The sequence below is a fragment of the Salvelinus namaycush genome, chromosome 26 (assembly GCF_016432855.1).
Source record: "Salvelinus namaycush isolate Seneca chromosome 26, SaNama_1.0, whole genome shotgun sequence".
Classification (NCBI taxonomy): Eukaryota; Metazoa; Chordata; class Actinopteri; order Salmoniformes; family Salmonidae; genus Salvelinus; species Salvelinus namaycush.
Window position 1 is genome coordinate 11,726,689 of NC_052332.1, and position 24,288 is coordinate 11,750,976.

The 24,288-nt window shown below is 45.1% G+C and overlaps 1 protein-coding gene across 1 annotated transcript; it reads left to right on the plus strand.

Moving 5' to 3' along the window:
• Positions 1-477: 477 nt before the first annotated feature.
• arsb (arylsulfatase B) lies at positions 478-20,424 on the plus strand. The gene is made up of 8 exons (XM_038964943.1): positions 478-741; positions 4,384-4,570; positions 5,006-5,196; positions 5,330-5,537; positions 8,479-8,722; positions 10,396-10,466; positions 19,638-19,796; positions 20,044-20,424. Exons 1-8 carry the CDS (start codon positions 478-480, stop codon positions 20,310-20,312), a joined length of 1,593 nt encoding a protein of 530 aa, XP_038820871.1. The 3' UTR covers positions 20,313-20,424.
• The last annotated feature ends 3,864 nt before the right edge of the window (positions 20,425-24,288 follow it).

Consider the following 24,288-nt stretch of genomic DNA (forward strand, 5'->3'; position numbering starts at 1 on the left):
TGAGAACTTAAATATTGTTATTTTTGTTATTGTAATGCATATTATTATTATTAATAATAAAATAGGGTTATTCAAATAACTTATAGGGGTTCCCCCACAGTTTCAATTTGATACTCCAGGGACCTTTTCTTTTTAGTGCGCTAGCTAGACAATACATTGAGGCGTGTGACTCATATGCCCATATAAAGACACTTACTCATGTGACCGGCAGTCATCTGATTGGTTACTGTCTAGGAAGTTAAACAAATTCAACCTGGAAGACAGCGAAACAATATTGCGCGTGCATTTCCTCATCAACACATCTTGTGATTTGTTGCTTTTTCATTAAATAAACTAACTACATTACCTTTCTGAATCATGCTTTCGACTGCCGTTCAGGCGTTGCAGATACTGTAGATATGTACTGCACTAGTACTTCCTTGTTTACACGAATATTATAATTTCTTTCGAAGTTCTTCGATTTGAGGAAAGGGGACAATGTTTCCTGTAACATTGAGTTGTATGATTGCCACTGCAATTATCTTGCTGTCATGCCCTCTGTTTTTAGAGGGTAAACAGCCGCCGCACATAGTATTCATCCTAGCTGACGACTTCGGCTGGAACGATGTTGGATACCACGGTTCAGAGATCAAGACGCCGAATCTGGACAAACTGTCGGCTAAAGGTGTCCGGCTGGAGAATTACTACGTTCAACCTTTATGTACACCTTCCAGGAACCAATTTATGACCGGGAGATATCAGGTGAGACATCTCTGTGTGTAGGCAGTGGTGTAAAGTACTTAACTAAAAACTTTTACTCCAAAACATTCCTAAAAATGTATAAAAGTAATTTTTACTCCATACGTTTTCCCTGACATCCAAAAGTAGTCCTACACGTTACATTTTGAATGCTTATCAGAACAGGAAAATGGTCCAATTCACGCACTTATCAAGAGAACATCCCTGGTCATCCCTACTGCCTCTGATGGACCCAGTAAACACAAACGCTTCGTTTGTAAATTATGTCTGAGTGTTGGAGTGTGCCCCTGCCTTTCCGTAAATAAAAATGCACTTACGCGAGACATTTTATATTAAGGTATCTTTTATTTTACTCGGGTATGACAATTGGGTACTTTTTCCACCACTGTTTGTAGGCTATATACTATGTTGGAAAGGCTGAACTATTCACATAAAATACAATTTTATTCGTCACACGCTTCGTAAACAACAGGGCCCGGATTCTCAAAAACATCTCAATACTACGTTTATTGTTAGAACCTTGGTACGCTCTAAAAAGGTTCCTGGAGTATCCTTTAGGGGTTATTCAAATTGAACTGTGGGGGAAGCCCTATAAGTTATTTGCAGAACCCTTTTAATGGATCATCGAATAACCTTTTGAGGTACATTTTTGAAATACCCTCCCCTCCCCTGATTATTGTTATTAATAATAATACGCGCAACAACAATAACACAATATTTTAGTTCTCATTGTTTATTATGATTTTAGTGGCAAAGCAGAATTAAAGAATCCAAATATGAGGTAAACTCCCAGCAAAACCCCAAGTCCAATGGGTATATCCTCTGGCGTGTTGATGTTAATGTGTTGATGTTCTCCGTATCCATAGCCAGAATGATTTTGCAGTGCATGGTGATCGAACAGGTTTCCTGTTATATTCAGAGTTGTAGGGAGGGTGAAGTCTGTGAATCCAAAAAAGAGTAATTATACAGATGATTAACAAAACACGCACACAACAGTATTCATACCTTGGTTTTTATGGTAAATGTGAATTTAAAAAAGGCCTATGGGATATTCATTGATGAGGTAAGGGAGGAGGATGGTAAATGTGATCTGCATAACATACCAATTTACATACCTTTGTATGCCTACTTGTCTGGATACCTGCAGACACAAAAGTGAGCAGTTCAATATAGATGGTATCATCACAAAACAATATCAATTTAGATCATATAAGGAACAACCTTACCTTAAATTGAGGAGATCTTTACATTTTTCAGTTAAGTACCTGCACCTGCTGTCCTATCAAATTCAAATCCAAATGTTTCAGTTGGGCAGTTAGGTTCCTGCAAGAACCCCCAGCAACAAAAGTTCCTCGATGAACCCCACCTCCTATGGGGTTCTTGGAAGAACCTTGTGGGGGCCCTTTTCAGTGCCAAGAACCCTAAGGTTCTTCGAAGAACTGAGGATCTTAGAAGAACACTTGAACTCCTCATTTTTTGAGTGTAGGAGTATTGTTGTTACATCTCTGAGCTGTTTCCCAAAACCATCCTTACCCCTCAATCACACCGACAGCGTCATTGCATTTTGGTACACCAGAATTACATTCATTTCCAATGGAACGCTGCGTTTGCCTTTCAGCATTGCGTTGCAGAGGCAGTTGTAGTACGTTCTGTGTGGTGCATTCATTGGATTTATCTAACGTATCCATCAAACTGTATGCGTATCTCCCTGGCATATTATATCATTTATGCAGCAGCATACAAGACATTTTTGGACTTACCTTGTGCTGTGTTCACTTGAACCGGAAGGTGGTGCGGCGGTCCTTCGTGGGCAAACTTTGTCATCAAAGTCTGGCATTCTCTCGATTTAGGGTGCTTTCAAGACAACTGGGAACTCTGGAAGAAAAACAAGGTTGAATCATGATGACGTCAGTGATCTCAGGTCGAAGCTCTAGAAAGGGGCCCGAGTTCTGGTTTTACAATTCTGAGTTGGATGACCGTTCAAAACATATTTTCCCAGTCGGAGCTCATTTTACCTTAGTTCCCAGTTGTCTTGAACTCACTGAAGTCAGATTTCCCAGTTCCGAGTTTCCAGTTGTTTTGAGCGCGGCACAAATCATGCTTCTTTGACAGCAAGGCCAATGTTGAATGTTTATCATTTTAAACTTGGTAAAGAGACCCTTAAACCCAGACTTGGGACCACACAGACACTCCACTGAATAGCAGGCTAGTGATTGCTTTTCAGTGCTTGCAGTTAGCCACTGATTCCTTCCAAACCACTCATTGTTGAATTTGCGATTTCCAACTTGTTGTGTAATGTTTCATTCCAATGGCCGATGAGCAACGATACATTTTATCTATAATTTCTCTTCATATGACAAGGATTAAAAAGAATTTGCCAGTAGATGACTGCTAGCTAAGATTTTGAAAGTATGATGTTAACATGATCAGTCCAATCAAAGCTACTGTAAATATAACGTGATTTGACGTTATTTTACCTTGAGCCTTCTTGGATGGGCATTTCTAATGTAACTCTATGGCAGCACCCAAGGGGCTTGATTTTCGAGTTCTACCTTTAGACTTGGTGGTGACGTAGTGTCCCCATGAGTGACAGAGCACTGAGCCAATCACGGCACAACTAGAGAACATTACCAACACCTACTCTCCGTATTTTCCGCTGGCTGCCCCACCCACACAGAAAGAACTAGGCTGAAACACCTGCATTTTGCAGCTGCCTTACTCAAGACTGATATGTGACACGTATTAATGCCAAAATAACATGCAAAACAGAGCTAAAAATGTGTGGCTCAAAACAGGTGCCCTGAATGACAGGACGCCACTGGTTAAGGAAGGATCACATGATTTTATCCGGGTCATCAGGAGGGATCAGCCAATGAATTCTACTCGCGTGCAAACATTCCATAACTGCAGGTGGCAGTAAATCGCCAACCTTTATGAACAACCAGTGGTGGAGAAAGCACCCAATTGTTATACTTGAGTAAAATGGCTCAAGTGAAAGTCTACTTCAAATACTATTTGGTGTAAAATGTATATAAGTATCAAAAGTAAATGCAATTGCTCAAATACTTAAGTATCAAAAGTAAAAGTATAAATGTTTTCAAATTCCTTATATTAAGCAAACCAGACGGCACCATTTTCTTGTTTTTTTATTTTGCGTATAGCCAGGGGCACACTCGAACATCATTTACAAACGAATCATGTGTGTTTAGTGAGTCTGCCAGATCAGAGGCAGTAGGGATGACCAGGGATGTTCTCTTGATAAGTGAGTGAATTGGACCATTTCCTGTCCTGCTAAGCATTCAAAATGTAACAAGTTCTTTTGGGTTTCAGGGAAAATGTATGGAGTAAAAAGTACATTTAATTTCTTTAGGAATGTAGTGAAGTAAATGTTACCCCAAAAAACGACTTAGGTAAAAATACTTTAAAGTACTACATAAGTACTTTACGCCACTGCAAACAACACACTACAGGTGGCAGTATGCGCCCTTTGAGTTTGTTTGCCAACTCATCGAAGTAGTAAAATAATAAAATGAACTACTTCAAATTGGAGATGGCCTTAATGGCACTGCCAAGCTCTCGCAGACGCCATAATAGAACAGATACAATAATGTGATGTCTATCTAAGTCTGTGGCTTTTATTGTCAGATCCACACAGGCATGCAGCACCAGATCATCTGGCCGTGCCAGCCCTACTGTGTTCCTCTGGATGAGAAGCTGCTGCCACAGCTGATGAGAGAGGCAGGCTATGCCACCCACATGGTGGGAAAGTGGCACCTGGGCATGTACCGCAAAGACTGCCTGCCAACACGCAGAGGGTTCGACTCCTATTTCGGTAGGTCGTCAGCTCACACACACACACACACACACACACACACACACACACACACAGACCATGTTGCCTCTCTTAGGTATGCTACTGGGAATAAGAAACACCGGTTGGTCATCAGTGATGAAAATTACTCTTGCGCACACGTTCACTTTTGCACACAATCGTGTGAGTCATTCTCCATTTCACTTCACTTACATCTCATGATCTGTTATGTCTTCATCAGGATGTGGCTAGGGCTTGCTACACGTCTGTGTGTAACATCAGATTCACACCATACACACTTGAAAGCACTGAGAACTGTTCAGGTACATCAAGATCGAACCATGTACTCAATATAGGGTATTTATTGTCTTACAGTATTTCAGATATCGGACTAAACCTGTCTGTTCCACTTCTGTCCCCCTCTCCCCCCTGTATCTGTCTCTCCGTCCCCACCAGGCTATCTGACAGGCAGTGAGGACTACTTCAGTCACCAGCGCTGCAGTCATGTCCCTCTCCTGAACGTGACCCGCTGTGCCCTGGACCTGAGAGAGGGGGAGGAGGTTGCTACGGGATACACAGGGACCTACTCCACTCAGCTGTTTACTGACCGGGTTACCAGCATCATCGCTAAACACAACTCCAAAAAGGTAACAGTACACACACACACGCAGGCCCACACACTCTTTCTGTCCTTCTTCCTCTGTGTAGCCTTGAAAAACAAAGCGAGACTAGAATAATGTTCATGGCCGGTGTATATTCTCCTCCTGTCCTGTCTTGCAGCCCCTCTTCCTCTACGTGGCTCTTCAAGCGGTCCACGCCCCTCTCCAGGTTCCAGAGCGCTACGTCGCCCCCTACAGTTTCATAAAGGACCCGAACCGCAGGCTGTATGCTGGTATGGTGTCCGCTATGGACGAGGCTGTGGGCAACATCACGCTGGCACTGCAGGAGACCGGCCTCTGGGACAACACTGTACTGGTCTTCTCTACAGGTACATAACAGCAGTTTGTGTGTGTGTACGGTTGAGTTCAGACAGAGACATTTTATAGAGCACACTTGAGTCAACAGCAAACAGTGCTTTGTGCATACCTTGAAAACCCTATGGTGTGAAAGCAGGATTAATCCAGGACCCAGGAGGACAGAGTTAGAACGGTTAGGATTATCTGCCGCATATCCTGTGAATTAATGTTTATAGGTCTGCTGACGTCTCACTTATTCTGGCCCTCTCTCTTTCCCCATGGACTGTAACATGTTGTGTTGCTGGGGTGTGAGTGTTAATCGTTCCTCCTGAATGCCAGTTGTTGTTTTCCCCCAGTGTGTACCGTTTATCTTTTAGGCTGATTTCTTCTGCTTTGTGTGTGTGTGTGTGTGTGTGTGTGTGTGTGTGTGTGTGTGTGTGTGTGTGTGTGTGTGCGCGTGTGTGTGTGTGTGTGTGTGTGTGTGTGTGTGTGTGTGTGTGTGTGTGTGTGTGTGTGTGTGTGTGTGTGTGTGTGTCCACTCTCTGTAGTTTACATGTGGTTGTGGAACATTGGGTTTTTATGAAGTGTCAGATGTGAACAGATCCCCAACTCTGAGCAGTTAAAGACAGAGTAATCACTCTTAATGTTTCCGGGCAGGACACAGAGTTTTCCATCAGCACCACAGAGCCAGTTCACACGGAGGGACAGGAGTGGCTGGGAAGTTTGGCTTTAATGTGACAGTGGATAAAGCCTACGTTTACTCTCTAGCCAGTTGAACTAGCCACAATACATAGAGCTTTTTGATTCACCAGAGCGGACTTGGCACCATCATCTGTGGTGTGTAATATTTCTAGAGTTCCAGCAGGTATTATTTTCATCGCTTCAGGTGACTCGCACCCTAAACTCATACCATGCTGATAGTCTGAACAATTTCAGTCATTTCCAGAGTATCCACTAGAGGTCAGCATGTCCTTGTATCTGACCGTTGTTTGTTCTGTCAGCCCCATCTCCTTTCTGTAGAAGAGCCTTATCACGCAGCTGGGAGCCATTAGGAAACGGAAACAGTCCTGAGTTGAGCGGCTCCCAGCAGCCGCAGACCCTCAGACAAGTGTGAGCAGGGGGAAGTCAAGATGTGCTGTGGGGGCCTACTGTTAAAGGCAATGGTGTGTAATCAAAAAACCACCAACATTGACCTAATTTACCATTGTAGAGGCCCCCTTTAACATTATGTAGGAGGAGCACTTGTCAATACATACCACTGTTCCCAGCACTGGGTTCTGGTTAATAGGAAGATGGATCCATATAACAATCAATAGATGCTTGTGTCACCCATTGATTCTATGTTGCCATTTGAGTGTGTGATACAGCAGAGATGCTGGCTGGTTTCCTCTAAATCTGGGCCTGTTAGTGGTTTGTGTCTGTGGTGGGCTCAGGTATGTGGCCTGCTTCACTACTTCGCATCTTAACCCTTACCATTCAACTCTGCTTGTTGGGCAAAGATTGTGACTGTCTTCTCTGTTTCCCCCCCAAAAGCTTTTACATATAGAGAATGACGTTTGTGAGGGAGTCAAGGTGATAAAACCTGTATATTCATGGGTCTGCTCTTTAGTCTAGAATATACTGTGAATGAATCATTACTATTTCATGCCCCATCAAGGCTTGCTGCATGCTGAGTCACAGTGTGTGAGCTAACTAACGGCCTACACAGTACGTCTCACCCCAGCCCTGTTCAGACATAAACACACAGTTTAGAAACGTTTGGATGAGCACTCAGAGATTCCTTAGCGATGAAACTCTCTGTTAGCTAACTGGCGCACTGGGGTCTTACTGTAAGAGAGAGCTTGGGAGAGAGAAAGGATAGGAGCGAGAGTCTGTGAGAGAGACCGGGAGAGGGTGTGAGAGAGAAAGGATATGAGAGGGTGTGTGAGTAAGAGCTGGGGAGAGAGAATGAAAGCGGGAGAGAGCTGGCATAGAGAAGGAGCAGAAACAGTTTGATAATGAATTAGTGAAGAGAGGGCCCTCTTTCGAGAACAGCCTGGAAGCTGCAGAGACTACTTCCTGAACTGACATGGCACTCCTCTCTTTTTCTTCCCCTCCTTTCCTCCCCCTCTCCTCCCTAGCGCAAGGAGAGCCCAGGGTGAATGGTCTATTTTGTTTATACTGGACTAGCCTCCAGGGAGGATGACTGTCTGTCTGTCTGAGAAGCATAGACAAATGAAAAGACACAGGAAGAGGGAGAGAAATTTGTTTTTTTTTAAACAAACTTTTTATGTATTTGTAAAGCTAGAACTTAGTCATCAAACAACCTTTTGTGAATGGATCAGTTCCATTAACCCCAAGAGCCATGGCCATTGGTCGAACAACCCACCATAACTCGCAGCTTCCAGGAAGTTCCTCAATCTAAGAAACGGTGGCCATGTTTTATCTCCACCTCCCTCCTGTCTCTCTGCCTTGAGGGAGTTCCTCTATGAGCGCTGTGCTTCGGAGGTCTAACCACTGTGTTGTTCATGGGATGAATCCACTTGGCATCACTGTTAAGCCTCAATATACGAATCCCCTCAGAACTCCTAGATCTAGTCATGGTGGTAAGTAGTGCTTATCAAGCATGCTGTACTCTCATGGTGAATTTAATGTATCGTCTTGAATTGATGTGTCAGTTGTGCATCAGTTAGTGGAAAGGGGAAGAACAAACAGTGTTTTTATGAGGAGGAGTTGAAAGGTATCTTTGGTTTGGCTCTCCAGTTACTTGACAATGACACCCGTAATCTGTTCCCCTCACGTGTCATCAGTAATAAAATGGCTGCCTTGCTCTAATCAGTGGAGAGGGATTCTTTCTTACCCTCTGTCAGTGATATGCAAACTTTCTATAAAATGCATTTACGTAAACACTATAATACACTTTTCAGTAAAATTATGTCCCTCTCTTCCTTTCTCTTTCTCTCTTTGTCTGTCTGTCTCGCTCTCTCTCTCTAGATAACGGGGGTCAGACTCTGGCAGGGGGTTCTAACTGGCCTCTGAGAGGCAGGAAGTGGTCACTGTGGGAGGGTGGGGTTAGGGGCGTTGGATTCGTGACTAGCCCGCTGCTGAAACAACCTGGGACCGTCAGCCGCCAACTCATACACATCTCTGATTGGCTGCCGACACTGGTGGGCCTGGCCGGGGGATCGACCAATGGGACGAAGCCACTGGACGGCTATAATGTGTGGAACGCTATCAGGTAAGCCTGGAGTGGGGGGGGCGCACCTTGTCATCATTTCTGAGTTGTTTATGTGAGACACTTCAGGAGTTTCATACGTCTCAGATCAGTTAAAATATTTCCTTGTGTTTGACAGCCTCCCCCTCCTCTCTCTCCTCTCCCCTTTCCTCATCCTCTCTTCCCCCCCCCCCCCCCCCCCCCCCACCGATCTGTCTCTCTCTGGTCTTTCAATAAGCTCTTTGTTACCAGGACGATGGGACTTCAAAGAGAAGGAAATTCCATCACTCATTTTCACACATTTGGAGTCGCTCCTTTTCTCTCTCTCCCCCACCTCCCTCCCTCTATAGTGCCTGTCCCTCTCTTACTCTGTCACTCCTGACTTATCGTACAAGTTTTGACGACCGTCTTGAAATCAACTGTGACTTCTCAATTTTTCTCCCTTGTATTAGCTGATTGCTGGTACATTAAGTGTTTTCAAGTGACTCTTTAGAGATAAAGTCATTGACCACTTAAAGGGGGCGGTGTCCAGGACAAGACTTACATAAGCTAGCCAGAAGCTTTCAAAATCACTAAGGCTATCATTGCCTTCATTCTGCATGAGTGACACATTAGATTCGTAAACTAAAAGCAGACACAATGAAGTGGGTTAAATTGAGGCCTGCAGCAGAAACCCACAGCCTGGGGTTACCCACAAACAACTGCTCTGAGTCCAGCCCTCTCTCCTATTGGCTGTGGATGGCCACCTGACTGTCTCATTACCTTTTGTCTGGTGTGTTTTGACTGTGTACGTGTCGTAGTGTGTCCTTGGCCCTATTGGCTACTGAAACACATTCCTGTTTGTTTGTTTCTCTTTTATGGTCCCAGTCTGCTTTGAATGCTGTGTGATTGTGTTTGTTTGTTTCTCTTTTATGGTCCCAGTCTGCTTTGAATGCTGTGTGATTGTGTTTGTTTGTTTCTCTTTTATGGTCCCAGTCTGCTTTGAATGCTGTGTGATTGTGTTTGTGTGTGTGTGTGTGTGTGTGTGTGTGTGGGGGGGGGGGTCTGGATCTAAAAAGGGGCTTAGGTGGTGGGCGTAGCAGGGGGTGTGGTCAAGTTTCTCCATGGAACTGTGAGATTGTTGCATATTTCATGCCATTCTACATGTTGTACAATGGAGCTGAGAGAACATTTAGCGGTTTTAAAGCTAATTTCCTGCAATTCTATACATTTTGCAATGGCTAATCCTGTGTTCTTTTGCTCAAGCGTAGTAACAAAATACATACTGGTTGTTTTTGGAATTTTTAAATCTCCCTGACTGGCTTTTATTTTGGTTCTCAAAGATGATCTTATTGAATTATTTTAGAGTAAAGCTGTAACGTAACAAAATGTGGAACAAGTGAAGGGGTTGGAATACTTTCCCAATGCACTGCAGAGCCATTATCTTTTCTACATACTTTTATATCATTTTGGGGGGGGGGTCATTTAAGTTTACACTGAAAACATTTTACCCTCCCAAAAAGCTCAGCAACATGTGAATTGAGAAAGTTATTCTTGCTGTGTATTAGCAGACGCCGCGGTCACTCTGTGGTCCAGTGTGGTCAAAGCCTGTGACCGCTTTATGAACGTAGATGTCTGCTTTAGATTCACAGACCCTTCTGGGGTAGTCGAGAGAAGGACTGAAAGTGTGTAGTGACTGTTGTTTCTTTGTCTTCCAGTAAAGGTCACGCGTCACCCAGACTGGAGCTGCTACACAACATTGACCCTCTCTACGTTGACATCGCGCCATGTGAGTCACCCTTTCCATCACCACCACGTACCGTATGTTTTACTTTTACGGTCATTATGGTCACCTTCATCCAGTACACAGTGGTTCATATTGACTGGACAACGCAACTACAGGCACAGAACACTGAATTCCTCTGAGTACTGTTTCAGTGTCTGTTGCAGTAGTGTAAAGTACTTAAGTAAAAAATACTTGAGGTTGTTTTTGGGGGTTTCTGTACTTTACTTTACTATTTATATTTTTGACAACTTTTGCTTTTACTTCATCACATTCCGAAAGAAAATGGTGTACTTTTTACTCCATACATTTTTCCTGACACCCAAAAGTACTCGTTACATTTTGAATACTTAGCAGGACAGAAAAATATTCTAATTCACACACTTATCATGAGAACATCCCTGGTCATCCCTACTGCCTCTGATCTGGCAGACTCACTAAACACGTGCTTAGTTTCTAAATGATATCTGAGTGTTGGAGCGTGGCCCCTGGCTATCCGTAACTTTTTTTTTAAACAAGAAAATGGTGCTGTCTGGTTTGCTTAATGTAAGGAATTGGAAATTATTTATACTTTTACTTCTGATACTTAAGTATATTTGAGCAATTACATTTGACTTTTGATACTTAAGGATATGTAAAACCAAATACTTTTCGACTTTTACTCAAGTAGTATTTTACTGGGTGACTTTCTCTTTTACTTGAGTCATTTTCTATTAAGGTATCGTTACTTTTACTCAAGTATGACAGTTGGGTATTTACTGGTAATGAAGTCGTCAGCACTACTTTGTTTAGTTTCAAATGATTCATATTGGACCGTTACATTATGATTTCATATTCCACACAAAACACAGCCAAGACACACTCGCTCAGAAGTGTGTGTCCCGGTGCGTGAGGAGCACTGTGCACGCACGTACACACACACACACACACACACACACACACACACACACACACACACACACACACACACACACACACGCCACTGGACTCCTTCAATCATTAAGGTCTGCTTGGTTCATAGAGAGATGATGTCATTCTCCTGTATGGCTGCCTGCTTCCCTAACACAAAGCCCAAATCCCCTTCAGTGTGTGTGTGATGTCTATAAAAGTTTTGATTAATGCAGTGATGAAAAGGCTCCGTTCCAGATGGGGGGGGGGGGGACAGAGAAGTGACACAATACATTCCCTCCGAGCCAGAACGTGTGTGTGCGCGTGTGATTTCATGTTCGTTATGTGCCTGATTCAGTCTAACCTAACCTCTGGTCTGCTTCCACTCTGACTAATACATGATGTATCCGTCCACATCATTAGTGACAGCCGTCTTCCTATTTCCCAACACTGGAATCAAATGAACATATCATCGGGGGGGGGTTGATCACTAGAGTAGCCACATCTCGACTCTACTGCTCAGATCTGTAGATGATGTGTTGAGCATCAGTGAGTGATCAGGTGGCTGACTGACTGAGTGAATAAGTGACTGGACATGGGAGGAGTGACAGCCTTTAGAGTCTCAGTCTCACTCTCTTCTGAAGGAGACAGAGTCCCATACGCAGGACTAGGAAGTTGAATAGATGCTGATCTAGGGTCGGTTTTGTGTTTACTCCTCCTCATGGTAAAAGTTGGGGTGTGGGAGGGACAGCTGGTCCTTAATCTGTGCCTGAGGGCAACTTATACCTGGAGCCATAAGTCATCAGACCGACTCTGACAGGAACAAGAAGATAAAACATGTTCAGACTGATGTATCATCTGGGAACTTAACTGCCCTTGAGCTCTCTGACTGGCCCCCTCTCTCTCTCTGATTCAGAGGGGTTGGGTTAAATGCGGAAGGCACATTTCAGTAGAACACATTGTTGAACAACTGACTAGGTATCCCCCCTTTCCCTTTCTGTATCTCGCTTTCTGCTCCCTTTCTCTCTCTCTCTGCCGTTGTCTCTCGTTGCCGCTGTCAATCTCTCTCTCTTTCTGTGTCTCTCTTTCTGTGTCTCTCTCTCTTTCTGTGTCTCTCTCTCTGTCCACCTCTCCCTCTTTAGTGTGTTTGAGTATGTGTTGGAGATTGGTCAGTGTGTGTGTTCTGTGTCTATGTGAGGGGATATAGACTTCTGTTTAGTCCGGGTCTGGTCAGCATCACGTTAGTGTGTGTTTATCATTGTTGCCCTTTTGTGTGTTTTCCACTCACTCACCACCAGTACCACCTAGTACCCAGTCACCACCAGTACCACCTAGTACCCAGTCACCAATAACACCACCAGTACCACCTAGTACCCAGTCACCACAGTACCACCTAGTACCCAGTCACCAATAACACCACCAGTACCACCTAGTACCCAGTCACCACAGTACCACCTAGTACCCAGTCACCACAGTACCACCTAGTACCCAGTCACCACAGTACCACCTAGTACCCAGTCACCAATAACACCACCAGTACCACCTAGTACCCAGTCACCAATAACACCACCAGTACCACCTAGTACCCAGTCACCAATAACACCACCAGCACCACCTAGTACCCAGTCACCAATAACACCACCAGTACCACCTAGTACCCAGTCACCAATAACACCACCAGCACCACCTAGTACCCAGTCACCAATAACACCACCAGTACCACCTAGTACCCAGTCACCAATAACACCACCAGTACCACCTAGTACCCAGTCACCAATAACACCACCAGTACCACCTAGTACCCAGTCACCAATAACACCACCAGTACCACCTAGTACCCAGTCACCAATAACACCACCAGTACCATCTAGATCCCAGTCACCAATAACACTCCAGTACCACCTAGTACCCAGTCACCACCACTACCACCTAGTACCCAGTCACCACCACTACCACCTAGTACCCAGTCACCACCACTACCACCCAGTACCCAGTCACCACCAGTACCACCCAGTACCCAGTCACCACCAGTACCACCCAGTACCCAGTCACCACCAGTACCACCCAGTACCCAGTCACCACCAGTACCACCTAGTACCCAGTCACCACCAGTACCACCTCGTACCCAGTTACCCCTGACGCTCGTTGGAGCTGCTCAGTGAGCTGCTCATTGATGTGAACCTACCAGATGAGCTAAATGCATTTATGCTTGCTTCGAGGCTAGCAACACTGAACCAGGCATGTGAGCACCAGCTGTTCCGGACAACTGTGTGATCACGCTCTCCGTAGCTGATGTGAGTAAAACCTTTAAACAAGTTAACGTTCACAAGGACGCAGGGCCAGACGGATTACCAGGAAGCGTACTCCCAAGTATGCGCTGATCAGTTGGCAAGTGTCTTCACTGACATTTTCTCCCTGACCCAGTCTGTAATACCTACATGTTTCAAGCAGACCACCATAGGTTCTGTGCCCAAGAACACGAAGATAACTTGTGTAAATGACTATTGCCCCGTAGCACTCACATCTGTGGCCATTAAATGTTTTGAAGGGCTGGTCATGGCTCACATCAACACCATCATCCCAGACACCCTGGACCCACTCCAATTCGCATACCGCCCCAACAGATCCACAGATGACGCAACCCTGGGACTGAAAACCTCGCTCTTTAACTCGATCCTGTACTTCCTGACGGGCCGCCCCCAGGTGTTGAGGGTAGGTAACAACGCATCTGTCACACTGTCCCTCAACACGGGGGCCTCTCAGGGGTGCGTGCTTAGTCCCATCCTGTACTCCCTGTTCACCCATGACTTCGTGGCCGCGTAAGGCTCCAACACATTCGTTAAGTTTGCCGACGACATGATGGTGGTTGGCCAGATCCCGATGTTGATGACAGCCTATAGGGAGGAGGTCAGAGATCTGGCTGTGTGGTGCCAAGACAACAACCTCTCCCTCAATGTCAGCAAGACAAAGGAGCTGATCTTGTACTACAGGAAACGGAGGGTCGAGCACGCCCCCATTCACATCGATGGGCTGTAGTGAAACGGGTTGAGAGCTTCAAGTTACTCGGTGTCCACGTCACTAAGGATCTATCATGGTCCAAACATATCAGCACAGTCATGAAGTGGGCACGATAATGCCTCTTTCTCCTCAGAAGGCTGACAAGATTTGGTATGGGCCCTCAGATCCTCAAAAAGTTCTACAGCTGCACCATTGAGAGCATCCTGACTGGCTGCATCACCGTTTGTTATTACAACTGCTTGGCATCCGACCATCAGGCGCTACAGAGGGTAGTGCGTACGGCCCAGTATATTACTGGTTCCGAGCTCCCTGCCATCCAGTACCTCTATACCAGGCGGTGTCAGAGGGCCCTAAAAATTGTCTGACTCCAGCCACCCAAATCATAGACAGCTCTCTCTGCTGCCGCACTGCAAGCGTATCGCAGCGCCAAGTCTGGGACCAAAAGGCTTCTGAACAGCTTCTACCGCAACCAATTAGACTGCTGAACATTTAATTAAATGTCTACCTGGACTATTTGCATTGATCCCCTTTTTTATTGTCATTGACACTCTTGCTACACACACACACACACACACACACACACACACACACACACACACACACTATATACGCTCACACTATATTCGCTCACACATACACACACACACACACATGCATGCATATTGATGACTCACACATACACTCTTCACATGCGCTGCTGCTACTCTGTTTATTATCTATCCTGATTGCCTAGTCATTTTTAACCCGACCTACATGTACATATTACTTCAATTACCTCATACTCCTGCACATTGACTCGGTCCCGGTACTCCGAATATAGTCTTGTTATAAGTATTTTATTATGTTACTATTTCCTTTTTTTCTTTTTCCTTTTTAACTCTGCATTGTTGGGAAAGTGTTTATAAGTAAGCATTTAACGGTAAAGTCTACACCAGTTGCATTCGGCACATGTGACAAATAAAATGTGATTTGATTTGATCAATCAATGTACACACACACACACACACACACAGGTTAACAATGAAATCACCAAAACAATGTAGAAACTTGAGATACTTGATGTTTGGGAAGGTGTGTGTGTGTGATTTGTAGGGGGGATTCTAGGAAATGGGTCTTGTGACTGCCGGACCCCCCACCCCGCCTTGAACCACAATGGAGCACTCTCATTCTCATCTTAAACCACTTAACATTAGGTGGCGCTAACCACTTCCTTCTCAGAGGGGTGTGGGGCCCCTGGTCAGAGGTCAGGGTGTCTGACTGTGTTGAACAAAGGGCTGTGCAGTGGAGTAGAGCTCGTATTCTCTTCTTCTACACCTAGTTAGACAACAAGGGAGGCTACCTTGGCTTAACTCCCTTAAATACCCCAGACTATTTTTGTCTGTCTGTCATTCAAGCATAAATGTTTCAATCGCCAAACTGATAGGATATACAACAATCTGCTGTATGTTACAGTACATCAGCGCTTTGATCTACTTTGTCAACTTAGGTCATCGCTTTCACAGGAGAGTGTGAGTTAACCAGAAACATCCTTATTTGACTGTACTGTATGTGTATGTATGACATCATTGGAGTTGACCCCCTTTCTGGTGTTTCCGTGGAGATTTAGCGGCTCAGCTCATTGGTTCTTGGAGGTTCTACAGGAAACCAGCCAACTTTCAAACCCCTGATTGTTATTAAGAGGCTTTTATTGTTTTCAGAACAGAGATCTGTTGAATGGCCACCGGTTCAAGGCTAGCGCTGCTTTCCTTGGCCCAGGGTGTCCCAGCCAGCCAGGCAAGGCCTCAAGCAATTGGCACATGATTGGTTTATACCTGCCTTGAGTCTAGAAATTACAACACTGAGGTGCCTGGGAGGTAACAGCCATACTGACATAAGAACAGCTATACTGACATAAGCCAATTGACTTTCTGGTGTTTTTGGCTTCCTCGCTGACTGATCCTGAAGGAAATGATGGAGTTTATGATACAGAGAGGAAAGCCTTCACACCGCAACAATTCAGACTGATCCTACGACTTGTTCAGAAGAGTCATGTCAACGCAGGTAGCAGATATAAACGAGCTAGTAGCCACCATGGTGCAGTTGCGTCACCTTGCCTGAGATCTAAAGTCGCTCACAGAGTGACAAGCTATAGCTCCGTCAGTTGCCTCGTCAATCAAAACGTATGCGGCGTAAAAATAAATAAAAAACAGCAGATCAGGCTGGTCCTTCATCAGGGAGTTTGAGCTTGAACTTTTTCGTCTCCATTTTGGTTGTTGATCTCCTAGGGCTTTGGAGTGAGGGGAGCAAGCTAGTTTCTTGTCGACAAAAGCATACGTATAATCCGAGGCGCACCATATTCCTGAAAAGTTAGACCACGCATTTCACTTTGAGACTTCCTACCACAATCTACCACTGTTTCCACAGCAGGAATATGGTGCGGTTTGGACAAAAGTTGGATTCAAATGTTTATTTGGTGGCGAAGGGACATGTTTCACTTCACGTCTGGTAAGTAGAGTTCCTAGAGATTCTACATATGCTTTTGTTGACAGGAAACGTTTTTTTGGGAGTGAAGCCGGCTATATTGTGGTAGGGTTCTTTTCGGTCGCCACCCACCAGAACGATGCACAACCCGGGGAGTCCAACCAATACACACCCTCCCGATGTTGTGCCCCAAAGCTATCAAACACTTAAACAAGGTTTGAACGTCTCATACTATAATAACTTCTCTGCCCCATACATTCATGTCTTAATGTATTCATTCATTAGTGAGTGGGAAGTTGGAACCCTTGTTAACTGTAACCACAGTGACCAGCACACTTCTCCCTGTGCTGTCTCTAGCAGGAGACCCCACTCTCCTTTTATTCATCACATTCTAGGGATTTCTTTCCTGTCTTTCATTCCACATCCTTCTCTTTCTTGCTCTATTTGATGAGGGATTCTGTGTCCCGTTTTCACTCTCTCATTCCTCTGTCAATCTCCCACCCCCTCTTTCTCTCTCCCCCTCTCCCCCTCACTTCCTCTAATTCACATTTCCCCTCTCTTTCTCTATCTGACAAGACAGATTACATCTTCCTCTTTCTCCCACTTTTCCTCTGTCGAATCCCCTCTTCTCAGTCTTTCTTTCAATCCCTCACTCCCCTCCCTCTTCCTATCTGACCGAGGGATTCCGTCTTTAAGTGGGGCAGAAAGAGTGAGGGGGTTCTCTAAATGTCTAGGCAGAGAAAGAGAGCGAGATCCTGGACTCCGTCCAAACCCCAAATCCCTCTGACTTCCCCTCTATTCCCTCTCCTCCTCTCCCCTCTCTCCCCCTGTCCACCACCTTCCTTACGCCCTCTTTCTCCCCTTGCTCTCCTCTCCCCCCCGCTCTCCTCTTTCCCATCTTCTTTCTCCCCCCTACTCTCTCCATATCTCTCCCTAACATCCTCTCCTTCTCTTCCCTCCTTCTCTCCCTCTCCGCCTGCTCTCCTTCTCTCCCTACCTCTTCAGCCTCCTTTCTTCCTCTCCTCCTACCTCTTCTCCACCCCCTCTCCTCCTTCCTTCCCCCGTCCAATTTCCAATTTGGGACTGGTCCCGCTGTGCAGTTGGATCCAGATGTAGAGGCCCTGGCTGTCTGCTGCACTCTGTCGTTCCTGCGGAGAGAGGGAAAATAAGACTGAAAGAGTATGTGGGGGGGAGAACAGAGTGTGAGGAGGGAAAAGGAGGGAACAGAAAAGTCTGGAACAGGCTGCTCTGGTCTCCTTAGTATTCTAAATGTTCTCCCTATATATGATTCAGGCTAATCCTTCATATTCATGTCTTCTATTATACAAGCCCATTACTCCTATGACCCTTGACCTTCTCACCAACTTTCACCTTCACTTCTAACATGGTGATAGGCTACATGTTCAGTTTCCACCATATTGCTTAAATCCATCCTATCCTTTGGGTTGGAGATAATGGATATAGCTGGGATGATTTGGGACTTTCCGGGCCTCTGTCTGCCTGTGAAGCACTGGCATTCTGGCACCAAACCGTAAAACTCTACCTCAAAATCACCCCAAACCCTTTCACATTCACTCAACCTCCGCTTGGCTGGATCCAATCAAATCTGCAATTCAGCCCACTTAAGAATCTGGGTGGGGGATTCAGCAGTTGTATAACTGAATGCATGTGATAACAATTAGCTTATGAGGAAAACCCACATCATTCATAAGCGGATCAATAGATTTGAACGTCGCAATGCTAGTCATGTGGTCTGAGATGGGACGTGTTTTAAATGGCTGTCATGTTACAGCAGCGAGGGAGCCATGAAATAAGAAATGAGTTTGTGCTTGTTGCATCTCAGAGAGAGGAGAACAAGGGCTTGTGGGTAGCTACACATACAAAATGAATGTTGGGAGGGTTGTTTTTAACAGCATTCAACCGACAGGCATTCTTTTCTAAGTAGTGGAGTGTTAGCTAAAAAATAACTGGTACCTAGACTACAACAGAGCTCGCTACCAGCCTAATGTGGATTTACCTCAGGAGTGGGGAAGTACTGCTGATGTGGTGAATCTGATGAGGCAAACCGAGGGACGTTTGATCTTAACTTGAGGAGCAGTGAATCCGTTATCTGTGTAATATAAGGACTCTGGTCTCAATCCTTCTAATCATCAGTCTTCTCTCATTTTAATCAAAACAAGTTGCCGTTTCTGTTTTAAGTGAGCAAAGCTGGTACTCCGACTGCCCACTCTGCTCTACCCAGTAGCTGACCTTGGCATCAAAGGGAAGGGCGAATTCTTCCCAGTCCGACCCCAGAAATTGTGCAAGTCCAGAGAGATCTCACACCTTGAATTCCACATTTTAGCCAACGTTCAAGTACAAAACCCTTCTCCATTCCTGCTGCTTCATTGTTTGGCCTGCGGGGAAGAAAGAGCTCTTTCTCATTGCTCTGTTTATTTTCACACATCTTTCTATACGGCCTGCCTAGCCCTCGTCTAGCCCATTCTCAGGTATGCTGCAGGGCTCAGTGTCTCGGCCTCTCTACTTCACTTCCTATTTAGTCTCTCTACAGTGAACGTTTTGTGTCCAGCGGTCGACCACGACTACGTTTTTCAGCAATTTCCACTTTCTCTTATTATTATACTAGAGTGTTTGGGAAATATAGATTGGCTTCTGTTATCGTCCATTCCCTATTTCACTTCTGTTGATTCTCTCTCCCTCCTCTCCAACATCTCTCTCTCCCCTGCCCTCTCTCCCTCCTTTCCCCTCTCTCTCTCTCCTTTCCCCTTCCTCCCGCTCTCCTTCCTCCCGCTCCGTCCTCCCTCTTCCCAGGTCCAGGCAGTGCTTCCCAGGGGTTGCCTGTGTCTAATGCTCCAGTGAGGGGTGGAGGCTCCACCTCCAACCTTTGGTCCTGGTCCAACTCAGGCTTCAACGTGTCTATCCACGCTGCCATCCGCAGCATGCAGTGGAAGCTGCTGACTGGCTACCCAGGTAACTAGCTTGTCTCTGTCAGTTATGACACCTCATAACTGACACATCATAACTGCTGGGTGTGTTTAGTCGGCGGAGGAAGTAAAGTGTGACGCCTGACTGGGTTTTTATTAGTTTTGATCTCTGTAGCATGTAGCACTATAGCATGAGGGTAGTATATTTACAGATTGTATGCGCACAGACACACGCACAGCCACACACACACGTCCCTGCTATATTTCATATTTCTCTACCGTCCCTCCTCCAGGCTGTGACCGATGGTTCACCCGTCCAGGCTTGGAGAACAGTTCTGGAACCAACAGTTCTGGTTCTGTTAATCCTCTGAAGCCTGTGATGCTGTTTGATGTGGAGGCCGACCCAGAAGAAAGGGATGAGGTGTCTGACCAACACCCCGACGTGGTGGACAACCTCCTCAGAAGACTAGGCCACTACCTGCAGAGGTCTCAGCCAATCACCTTCCCCGATGACGACCCCAGGTGTGACCCTGGCACTGGAGCCTGGGGGCCCTGGGAATAGACACAATGGTGGGGATGATGATGACGATGAAGGAGAAGTGTAAAGTGCCAGATTCCAGCTATGAAGAGACACATGAAGAGTATTCAAGATTTCAATGATCACTTTTCCTCCGGGAGGGTGGGTGGGTGGGTGGGTGGGTGGGTGGGTGGGTGGGCGGGTGGGCGGGTGGGTATGCTGCATCCGTATATGCGTGTGCTGTTGTGTGTGTGAGAAAGCCTGTCTGGTGTTTTTATTGAGTCACGTTAAAAGGTACCATTTGATGTTTTATGGTGCAACAAAACTCAAATCAGGTCATGATGTTCCTTAAATACATTTCCCTTTTAGTTGTTTTACCAGATGCTCTTATCCAGAGTGATTTACGGTAGGAATTAGGGTTAAGTGCCTCAAGGGCACATCGCCAGATTTTTCACCTAGTCGGCTTCGGGGATTCAAACCAGCAACCTTTCGGTTACTGGCCCAACGCTCTTAACTACTAGGCTGCCTGCCGAATAGAAGCTAGTTTTGATGTATTTCATGGGTGGTCCAAGCAGGGAATACACGGTACCCTTCAAAGTGAAGATGTTTCAAACGTTACATCTGACTGTGCACTTCTTACATCAAAGAAACCTTTTCATGTACAATAACTACTCCATTATGTGTGCAGTAAAAAAAAAAGGGTTAATAAATATTTTGTAACACTTCATTAGTGCCTGAATGAATGTGACGTGTTTACTGTCCCTGTAGTTCATTAGGTAAGTTGAGTCGTGAGTCGTTACGTCAACAGGGCTTAGCTACCACATGTCGCTGATTCGTCAGAACCCTCCTAATGCTTCAGGTATTACCACCAAAGCTCCAGTCCCCTCCTGTGTTGGTGTCAAACAGGGCCGTCAACAGGAAGAAACCCACGGGCTTGTTCAGCCCCATACTTAGATGGTGAGATCATGGTATCAGCAACAGCTGGGTTACGGGTTTGGTTCCCACTTTGACTTATCCCTGAATGTATGATTTATCGTGTGAATGTGTTTCGTGTAAGTGGGTTTGGATATAAATACTGGTATGTGGTAACAGTAAGATCCTTTCGCTAGTTGTATAACTTAGCTTCGTGTAATAACAACCATATGATTGGGGTCAGTTAACTCCTGCTGTGGTTGTCTTAGGAGTTTATAAATAGGTGCTAAATGGATTAGGAGTATTTTAGGGGTCAGAGGTTAGAAACATGAGGAATGTCCCAGATCCTGCTAGTATGGCCAGAGACATAACATCCACGCCCCAATCACACACACACTGTCTGTCTCACTATCGGAGAGCGGCCTTGTGTGTGTGATGTTTGGATTCACTTGACGTTCTAACTCTGTGCTACTAGGTGTCTAAAGAGAATATGGTTCAACGAGCCAATGATATATTAACATGTGAGACCCTCTCAGCGTAATATCGTGTTAATATGTAGTACACTTGTTAGTGCAGAAGGACAAACCGAAGTACACACATTCCCCCCAGTGACCATTTCCATCTCTAAGAAACGCATTTCCTCTACAGACACTTTATGACCCCGCCCTTTGACCTCCCTCCGGCCAGCAGCATGCTGGGTAGTCACAGGAAACGCCGCCTGCAGAGGGCCGACGGCCTGGTCACCAACGTGACCGTTGACACTTGGCCTGTCATGTGAGCTGATTGACCGCAGGAGAGGGACAAACTGTACCGTTAGTGACGTTTAGGAATCACAAAAGATGACAGTTGCATGGCCCGGATTTTTACCACATCAATATATCCTTTGTCAAAGAGTAAACGGAAGAAAGACGTCCTCAAATATTCTGTATGTCAGAAGGGAGACGCACAGCACTTTTGGTGGCTAAATATTGGTTTAGTTTAGAGTGTAGTCCTCCCACGTATCTCCTCAACATTCCCATTACTCCAATTTGACACAGCAGCAGCAGGCCTGTGATATCACTAACTACAGCACTAACCACAACCCCATTTTCTCTCTCACACACATCTCACTCCTAACTGTGCTGTTTACTCCTCACTTCTTTCATCCCTTTCTCCCTTCATTCATTAAGCACCTTTTTAACTGTAACTCTACCTGCCATTGTGTGTGTGTGTGTGAGAGTGAAAATGGGGTATAGCGCCAGAGTGTGTGTCTGCTTTTCACAGCCGACACTCATTACTGCGAACAACTGGCAGAATAAAGGTGAAGGCCTCCTGTAGTGCAGCGGTCTAACATAATGACCACACCGCTCGCATTACAAAAATAAATGTACACACAGTTGAAGTCGGGAACTTTACATACGCTTAGGTTGGAGTCATTTAAAACTTGTTTTTTATCCACTCCACAAATGTCTTGTTAACAAACTATAGTTTTGGCAAGTAATTTTTCCAACAATTGTTTACAGACAGATTATTTCACTTATAATTCACTGGATCACAATTCCAGTGGGTCAGAAGTTTACATACACTAAGTTGACTGTGCCTTTAAACAGCTTGGAAAATTCCAGAAAATGATGTCATGGCTTTAGAAGCTTCTGATAGGCTAATTGACATCATTTGAGTCAGTTGGAGGTTTATCTGTGGATGTATTTCAAGGCCTACCTTCAAACTCAGTGCCTCTTTGCTTGACATTATGGGAAAATCAAAAGAAATCACCCAAGACCTCCGCACGTGGTGGCAGCATCATGTTGTGGCGGTGCTTTGCTGCAGGAGGGACTGGTGCACTTCACAAAACAGATGGCATCATGAGGAGGAAAATTATTTGGATATATTGAAGCAACATCTCAATACATCAGTCAGGAAGTTAAGCTTGGTCGCAAATGGATCTTCTAAATGGACAATGACCCCAATCATACTTCCAAAGTTGTGGCAAAATGGCTTAAGGACAACAAAGTCAAGTTATTGGAGTGGCCATCACAAAGCCCTGACCTCAATCCTATAGAAAATGAATGGGCAGAACTGAAAAAGTGTGTGCGAGCAAGGAGGCCTACAAACCTGACTCAGTTACACCAGCTCTGTCAGAAGGAATGGGCCAAAATTCACCCAACTTATTGTGGGAAGCTCGTGGAAGGCTACCCAAAACGTTTGACCCAAGTTAAACAATTTAAAGGCAATGCTAACAAATACTAATTGAGTGTATGTAAACTTCTGACCCACTGGGAATGTGATGAAAGAAATAAAAGCTGAAATAAATCATTCTCTAATATTATTCTGACATTTCACATTCTTAAAATAAAGTGGTGATCCTAACTGACCTAAGACAGGGAATTTTTACCAGGGTTAAATGTCAGGAATTGTTAAAAACTGAGTTTAAATGTATTTGGCTAAGGTGTATGTAAACTTCCGACTTCAACTGTACATGTTATTCAATCATTGCATACAAACTGCTCGCTCGCGCGTGTCTACTTAGCCAGGCGCTAAAATAGAACTTGGTTCTATTTGTGACACTTGACGCGCTGCAAGTCCCACCTCTCCCATCTCCTCCTCATTGGTTTTTAGGGGCATATACCCACGTTGGGGATTGAAAGATGAACTGAGGTCCACACTCCAGTCCAGTTGGTGGTGGTAATGCACCTTAAAGTTGGTTGCCCACTGTCATATAAAGTCCAAATAAGAAGTCTGACGGAGGAGAGATTACTGAAAATGAACTCGGTTTACCCTTTTATCTGTGGATTAATAACAACCAAATGTTTATCCCAGGAAAAATTAGCTAGCAACAGCAAGCTAGCTAGTTAAATTGCCATGAATGTTTATTGATTTTCGACCTGTCCTCAAATTAATATAGTTGGTTCCGAGTTTGTTTTGATGTTTCAACCTGCATGTCTTGATCGCATCTGGTGTGGATAGACAAAATCAACGTGCGCACACCCAGTCTAGTCAGCAAGTAAGGCACTGCATCGCAGTGCTAGAGGTGTCACTACAGACCTGGGTTTGATCCCGGGCTGTGTCCCAGCCAGCCAGAATGTCATTGTCCGTACGGGAGTTGCAGCGATGGGACAAGACTGTAACTACC

What these genes read in the sequence shown, in the direction of transcription:
- arsb (XM_038964943.1), top strand. Translation starts at nt 478, where the DNA reads ATGTTTCCTGTAACATTGAGTTGTATGATTGCCACTGCAATTATCTTG. An exon ending in TTATGACCGGGAGATATCAG is followed by an intron (nt 742 to 4,383) that starts GTGAGACATCTC and finishes TTTTATTGTCAG; the next exon opens with ATCCACACAGGCATGCAGCA. An exon ending in GCTGCTGACTGGCTACCCAG is followed by an intron (nt 19,797 to 20,043) that starts GTAACTAGCTTG and finishes TCCCTCCTCCAG; the next exon opens with GCTGTGACCGATGGTTCACC.